Genomic DNA, 8465 nt, shown 5'->3' with positions numbered 1-8465 from the left:
TTCTGCATTCTACAGCTGTGTGGGTTACGTGACTACTGCCGTCTAAAGGGGAAACATTCAGTGTTTGCTTCTGAACACTTTCCTTTGTCTTGTTTCCTTCCAATATGAACAATTTAGGATACATTCAAACCCAGAAACTTGAACTTGAGTTTGGCCAGTGAGGAGACAACTTGGGTTCTGGACTTTACCTTGATGACATATAATAAACCTTTATTGTTTTCTTACTGGGAATCTTTACATATCATCATCAGAGACCACAGAAGTGACGCTATCATTAAAGACAATTGGGGTTTCTTGTAACCCTTCTCGAGGGTCCTGGGCCTCTTGGTAAGGAAAGGTCCCCTGCTCAGCTTCCAGCTGCTGAATCTTCCTTTCTTTTTCCTCTAAAACTTCTTCCAGCTGAGTGATCTTCTCAGTCTGAAGGGAAACCTGAGTTGACAACTCCATAATCAGACTAATTTTTCTATCACCTTCTTCCACAGGTGGGAGACCTCCACAGGACTCTTCCAGTGAGTTGTCTTCTAAAGCAAACAAGAAAAAGAAAGCCTGAGCCATTTTAATTGGATTTCCCAGAACTCGAAGGGAGGAAATATGAAGTAAACTTGATTTCTCACGTTCTTAAAAGAAAACACAGATGTTACATCATCTGGTCAGTTATACTGAGAATGGAATCCGGGCCCAGTGAGGGGAAAGAGTCTGGGTGCTCAAGAAAAAGAACTTGGAGGCCTTTTGAGACAAGGGAAATCAGTCCTTGCCAACTCATTTAACTTTCAATTACCCATGGGAATAAGCGGAAATGGGCAGTTCTTGAAAATCTAATCTACAAACAGCCATCCCAAGTTTTATGCTACCTTTTCCTTAAGAATCACAAAACCTAAAATCAAGTAGAAATATACTTCAATTTGAATTTTAACTCCACCAAAAAAAAAAAAAAAAAGTTGTCATTATCCCTTCTGGGGAAGGTGATAATGAGAAAAGGCTAGTTTTTAAACCCAAGGCTGCTTTAGAGTTAGCAGGGGTGTAATTTGAGGTGATTGAAGAAAACTCTACTAACAAGCTATCTCCCACAGAGATTCATTTCTTTTAGATCTGAAGGCTTTTCAACATTTCTAAAGAAAATCGAAAATACCTCCTGGACATAAAAGCTTATCCTTTATCAATTTCTATCAGCTGATACCTCAGGTAAAGATAAAAGCTTGAGTAAGGAGGGAAAGCGAGGTTTTCAACAAAGAGATAAAAGATTAGTGGTTGGCAGCAGGGAGTCCTTGAAAATAAACCCCACTAGCCCATCAAAAAAATTTAGCTTCTAAAAGTAAACCCCGTCTCACTAGCCTTTAGCAGCACTACCCTCCTTACCACTCTAATCCTGAAATTTTCACCACAAAAGTCACTCCTCTTAGCTATACAGAAGACAGACTTCAGACAAAAAGGAAGACAAGAACTCGGATACCATTTTAGAAAGAACAGAGCCAACAGCATATGAATAAACCAGACACATGGTCTGGACAATTGATTGCTATATGGAAGGTCCAGCATTTACTCATTTGCTGAGGGATGCATAACTGTCAGTCCAGGATGCTATTATGTAATCAGTCCACCTAGACATCTGCTAGAGATGGGATAACTTTGTAGTAGGAGACCATACAGGCAAGAAAGCCTCCATTTCTCAGCAAGTAAAACTAATTTGCTGTCATCACTTTTCCCAAGGGAATCACGTGAACAAAAACCCTGAGTACTACATGGCACGGTGGACTGGTTGCTTTTAGCTTCACAAAACTGCTGAGAGGCGGGATCAGGCTATTCTCTGCTCTTGGAAGTTGTTTTCAGCAATTTACTAAATTTTAAGACTCCATGGAGGAAATTTTTGTTCTGAGTATTTGCAATTCTAGCAATAACATTTAACTTCAAAAGCTCATTTAGTTTGTTGCCTCTGTAGTAGCCCTGTGCTTTCAGGCCCAGGAGACGGCGTCCTTATGATCAAAGGCCCTCATCATCTGCTTTTATCTGGTCAGAGCTGCGCTGTCCAACATGGCAGCCACTAGCCACCTATAACCATTAACCAGTGGCCATTCAGCAATGGAAATATGGCGAGTCTGAATTGAGATGTACTGTAAGTGTAAAATACACACCATATTTGAAAGACCTAGTCTGAAACAAGGAATGTGAAATATCTCATTAAGTTTTTTTTTATATCAATCACATGTTAAAATGATAATGTTTTGTTAAATAAAATATGTTAAAATATATTTTATAAATTAACTTCACTTATTTCTTTTCACTTTTAGGAAATTCTGGCTACTAGAAAATTTAAAATATCATGTGTGACTTGCGTTTGTGGCTCTCATTGTGTTTCTATTGGATAGTGCTGGGCTAGAGTTTCCTTTCTGAAGAATACTCTCTTGATTCAAGTGGGGTTTGTTGCCTTTGGAGTCCCGCGGTGTTACAAACGGATAAAGCACTTGGCTGGTAACAGAAAGGTTGGAGGTTGGAGCCCATCCATAGGCACCTTAGAAGAAAATCCTGGTGATCTGCTTCTGAAAAATCAACCGTTAAAAACCCTACGGACAATAGTAATAACAACCAAAAAAGATGTGTGTGGTTACACAGGTAGATATGTATGCACGTATGTGTATAGGAAGGCACATGTGAGTATATGGGTGTGTATGGATTGGTGTATTTGTAGGCATATGTATATACATGTTTGTGTGTACTACATATATATTCACACATATAATAAAGCACATAGGGGCACAGTTATGAATACTTCCTAGATATAACCAAATACCTTTTGGGATTGGTTTAGTGCGTTTGAAGGCTTAGGGTCATAGTCTAGTGGCCCACTTGGTCACTTGGTCATAACGATAATGTTCTACATCCTAGTTTGGTAAGTAGTATCTGGGGTCTTAAAAGCTTGTGAGTGACCATCTAAGATACAACTATCAGTCTGTTCTCATCTGGAGCAAAAGAAAAAGAAGGAAACCAAAGACTCAGAGAAGAAACCAGTCTACAGGATTAATAGCCCACACGAACCCCAGCCTTACCTATCCTGAGACCAGAAGATGGTGCCTGGCTACTATTACTGACTGTTCTGACCTGGGATGCAATAGATGACCCTGGATAGAATGGGAGAAAAATGTAGAATAAAACTCAAATTCCTAAAAAAGGCCAGACTTACTGGACTGGTAGAGACTAGAGGAACTGCTAGGACTATTGCCCTAGGATACCCTTTAAACTTGGAACTGAAGCCACTCCCAGAGGTCACCTTTCAGCCAAATAATAGATTGGCTCATAAAGTAAACAATATCACCCTTGAGTACTGTGCTTCTGTAAATAATTGTCTATATGAGACCGAACGTCAACATTTACCCTAAGGCAAAGATGAGACGTTTAGGGGCGGGGGGTGGCAGAGAAGCTAGATTAATGGAAACAGAACAAGCAGGATGGAAATAATGAGAATGCTGACACATTGTGAAAAATGTAACCAATGTCACTGAACAATATGTATAGAAATTGTTAAATGGGAACGTAATTTGCTGTGTAAACTTTCACCAAAAACACAATGAAATCTTATTAAAAAAAAACAAAAACCCTATGGAGCACAGTTCTACTCTGACACACAGGGGGGTCGCCATGAGTTGCAGTCAACTTGACAGCAACTGGTTGTTGTTTGTAGATGGTTGTAATTAACCTGAACGGATGTTATTTGGGAAGATTGTTGGTCCTCACCCATTAACACACAGATCACTTTTATGCTACTCTAGAAGACAGAGGCATAGAAAGCCTGGGCTTGGAAGAATGGGTTACCATGAGTTGACACGAAATTCAACATGAGGGGAAGGAAAAGACTGTGAAGTGGCAGCAGGGTGCAGTGGCAAGATGCTGAGGAAAGGAACAGTAGGCAGGATGGGGAAGGCTCGCCTCTCTGATGAGAATGGGTGCCTCAGGGACCTCTCTCCTAACACGTGCCTGTCTGTCATCTTCTCCTTTCTCTTTGACTTCGGTTTTCTCTTCTTCCTAGAGAAGTTATTCTCTACCAATTTACACAATGAGGGTTTATTGCAGCTCTGAAAGGCATTTAGGAAGAACTGGGTCAAAACATTTTTGGTCTTTTTTTTGGTTGTTGTTCTTTTATTTATTTTTCTAAAAATAATGCAATATAAGAGGAACACTTTATTCACCTATTTCTAATGATAAAGGGATGAAAACACAACAAGGCAGCATTACATAGGCAATCATAGTCTCTAGGCCTACATTCTCCTCTGTCTCTGGCCTCTCCAAGAGAGTACGGAGGAAGAAAATAGAAAGAAAAAGAGACCTGGAGAAGCAGGGAGAAGACAATTGGAAAAGGAGTAGACAAGGAACATGTAGCTGAATTAGGAACGATGTCAGGAGCCCTTTGATTCCTGTTATATTGTTTTCATGTAATGAGTGAAAATGCTGATAAGGAGACAAGCTAAAGAGTATGTACACCAAAGAGGAAATTTCTCATACAAATATATTTTACTATTAAATGATCTATTTACACATAACAAAAATATTTTTTATTCCATCGCTAAACACATTACAAATAACATAAGGGTTTTAGCTCCTCAACAAAGTGGTGGACTACAAGAGTTGCCCATCATATTTGGATTAGAAACAGCCCAAGGCCACCCCAGTGAGCTTTCCTGACTCCTCCACTACCTACTACGTGGCCCGGCCTGCGCTACTCTTCCCTTGCCCTAGTGCTCTCATCTGTAACAGGAGGGTGTGAGTCCCTAAGGTCCTACAGCTCTACATGTTCCAGAGTGCAAACACTCATCTCTAAGGCTTTCTCTGGCAGCTCAGATAGTCTTGCCAAGGCCATGGCTGCCCGAAGCGCAAAGTTTCTGTATCTAACCAGGCCATCTCAGGTTAATTCCATGCTTTGATGCTTCAGGAGACACAGCTCTGTGCTTGGGTCAGTTGAGAGGAGCAACAAGAAAGGCTTTTCGGTCTGTGAGAAAGGAGGTAAAGGTGGTTAGCCACAGTCAGGGTATAAACGCATCACACGTACTGCTCTCATGAGGTGTTTTTATAAGCACATGTCATTTTCCATAATTTTCCCTCCACCACTTAAAATAGGTGTGAAGCAGGAGTGAGAAGGAAGGTTTAGAGCATTGGCAAAGAGGGAACAGGAGAGGGATGTTGGTAGTTGGGGAGGTATAGAAAGAGAAGAGACTACATGAGCATTCTGCCTGCAGCTGGGCCAGGCTCCATTTACTTTTACCTTGAAAGACCAAAGGCCCAGGAGAAATGGTGAGATTGGTCTTTGACCATTTCCAGTTTCCCATTCTTCCTACCTTCAGAACCTTCATGCTCTTAGCAAAGTGCCATGTGAGAGTAATGTCAAAAACGACTAATACTAACTATGTAATAATAGCAGAAGTAATTATAGTTTAAAAAGCAGCTCAGAGATTTAGAATTGGAATGAATCTTGGGAGCTATCTGGTCTACCTGGCACCCAGTATAGGAATTATTTCTGCCACAACCCTAACTGATGATTTTCTAGGCAAATGGTCCTCAGACACTGGTGTCCCTCAAGCTTTTCATAGGGCAGATGCCAAATTATAACCAAGGAGTAAAATTTACATATTGCCATCACTGCAGCTACACAGTGTTATAGAGCTATCTGATGATGAGAAGCTGTGATAGACACTCTGGGTGGGCAGGCCGAGGAGCACTGCTAATTAGAGAAAGGAGGAGTGGTGTAATATTAGGCCAAAAGACCTAGAACACGTGTGGACATTCCTTCATGAGTTCAGGAAGTTAATAGTTTTATGTAAACAGTGGTACAGCACTATAGAGTGACCCAGTGAATGACAGGAAAGCTTTTTTTAGATTTGCTAAATATTGCTCTCTAAAAAGGGGTGTTCCTCTTTAGACCCCTTCACTGGTGCCACAGCCCAGAAGGGTGCATTGAACAGAAATATGCTGAGAACCACTGATCTGGGTTCTGATTCGAATGCGTCTAACAACAAAGAGTGTGAGTTTCCAGTCGGGTCTCAAGTGTCTTAGTGCTGCTATAACAGAAATACCACAAGTGGATGGCTTTAACAAAGAGAAGTTTATTCTCTCATAGTCTAGTAGGCTACAAGTCCGAATTCAGGGTACCAGCTCCTGGGGAAGGCTTTCTCTGTCGGCTCTGGAGGAAGGTCCTTGTCATCAATCTTCCCTTGGTCTAGGACCTTCTCTGAGCAGTAACCTCAGGTCCAAAGGACGTGCTCTGCTCCTGGTACTGCTTTCTTTGTGGTATGAGGTCCCTTGTCTCTCTGCTCACTTCTCTCTTTCATATCTCAAAACAGATTGACTTTAGACAAAATCTAATCTTGTAGATTGAGTCCTGCTGCATTAACGTAACTGCCACTAATCCTATCTCATTAACATCATAGAGATAGGATTTATAACACACGGGAAAATCACATCAGATGACAAAATGGAGGACAATCACACAATACTGGGAATCATGGCCTAGCCAAACTGACATATTTTTGGAGGACACGGTTCAATCCATGACATCAAGTATCCTCTAGGATCATCTTCTTGTTCATGCATTCATCCAGTAATTAGCTATTGGGACTATGAACACAGAGAATGAGTAAGATGCGATCTCAGCTACACAATGGGGTAGGGGAGAAAGGAAGCACTGAATTAGGCCCTAAAGGACATCCAGGATTTAGCCTAAACAAACACCTCTGCTGGGTACTCACTTGTGAATGTTTACTTTTCTCTCTGCCTTTCAAGCTAATGACCAAGGCTGCCACGTATGTACTCCATAATAAAGACTCTCACCGGTGAGATGATTAAATACCTCATTCCACCAGAGCCACCCAAGATTACTGTTTGGTCTAAAAGACTATGTCATCTTCCTTCTCTCTACAAATGCCCAACTCTGACTCACCTTTGTTCTGGTTTTGAAAGCTGTGTATATTTTTCGGTAACCACAAGGAAGTCTGATTTCACCTATTGCCATACTTGGACTTAAAAATTGGCACATCCTTGTAAATATATCCTTTTCACTACTTGAATTTAAAAAAAAAAAAAAAAAAAAAACTTCTTATTTTTCTATCCTCTCATCTGTCAGTTTTTTGTACCGTGGTGGCTTGCATGTTATTGTGATGCTGGAAGCTATGCTACCTGTATAACACGGCCACCCATGGTGGACAAGTTTCCGCAGAGCTTCCAGACTAAGACAGAGTAGGAAGGACCTACTGAAAAAATTGGCCAGTGAAAACCTTATGAATAGCAGCAGAACATTGTCTGATACAGTGCCAGAAGATGAGCCCCTCAGGTTGGAATTCACTCAAAATATGACTGAGGAAGAGTTGCCTCCTCAAAGTAGAGTTGACCTTAAGGATGTAGATGGAGTCAAGCTTTCGGGACCTTCATTTTGTGATGTGGCACAACTCAAACTGAGGAGAAACAGCTATAAACATCCATTAATAATCAGAATGTGAAATGTACAAAGTATGAATCTAGGAAAATTGGAAGTCATCAAAAATGAAATGGAACACATAAAGATCGATATCCTAGGCATTAGTGAGCTGAAATGGACTGGTATTGGACATTTTGAAGGGGACAATCATACGGTCTACTATGCCAGGAATGATAATTTCCTCATATTGAAGAAGAATGGCATCAAAAAGAACATTTCAAGATCTATCCTGAAGTACAATGCGGTCAGTGATAGGATAATATCCATAAGGCTACAAGGAAGACCAGTTAATATGACTATTATTCAAATGATCTCTTTAATGTGTTGAAAAGCAAAGATGTCACTTTGAGGGCTAAGGTGTGCCTGACCCAAGCCATGGCATTTTCAGTTGTCTCACATGCATGCGAACGGTGGACAATGAGTAAGGAAGACTGAAGAAGAATTGATGTCTTTGAATTATAGTGTTGGTGAAGAATATTGAATATACCATGGACTGCCGGAAGAATGAACAAATCTGTCTTGGGAGAAGTACAGCCAGAATGCTCCTTGGAAGTGAGGATGGTGAGACTTTGTCTCATGTACTTTGGACATGTTATCAGGGGGACCAGTCCCTGGAGAAGGACATCATTTTTGGTAAGGTAGAGGGTCAGTGAAAAAGAGGAAGACCCTCAACGAGATGGACTGACACAGTGGCTGCCACAATGGGCTCGAGCATGACAACAAATGTGAGGATGACGCAGGACCGGCCAATGTTTCCTTCCACTGTACATAGGGTCACTATGAGTTGGAACTGACTGGATAGCACCTAACAATAGATTTTTACAATGAACTTTTGAGAATGGCAATACTCTGAAATAAATGATTCACCTATTTTTTTGTATTCTTGTACCAAAAATATTTTACCTCTCGAAAACCAGATGAATCTCACTTCTTGCAGTTTTCTGCTTCCTCCTCCTTCAACTTTTTTATTTGTACAAAAAGACCAGTCTCTCAAGTGCCAGATGACTGATTT

The 8465-nt window shown here is 40.8% G+C and overlaps 1 protein-coding gene across 1 annotated transcript in view; it reads right to left on the bottom strand.

Annotated features, from left to right (window-relative positions):
• Window positions 1-234: 234 nt before the first annotated feature.
• CCDC192 (coiled-coil domain containing 192) overlaps window positions 235-8465 on the bottom strand; it is a 328348-nt gene continuing 320117 nt past the window's right edge. Inside the window, exon 6 of the mRNA XM_023738700.1 lies at window positions 235-521. Within this exon, the coding sequence (XP_023594468.1) occupies window positions 235-521 (287 nt within the window). The remainder of the gene's footprint in view (window positions 522-8465) is intronic.

Source organism: Trichechus manatus, unplaced genomic scaffold (genome assembly GCF_000243295.1).
Source record: "Trichechus manatus latirostris isolate Lorelei unplaced genomic scaffold, TriManLat1.0 scaffold00121, whole genome shotgun sequence".
NCBI lineage: Eukaryota > Metazoa > Chordata > Mammalia > Sirenia > Trichechidae > Trichechus > Trichechus manatus.
The sequence above is the reverse complement of the archived record's forward strand: the minus strand, read 5'-3'. Positions and strand labels throughout refer to the sequence as shown.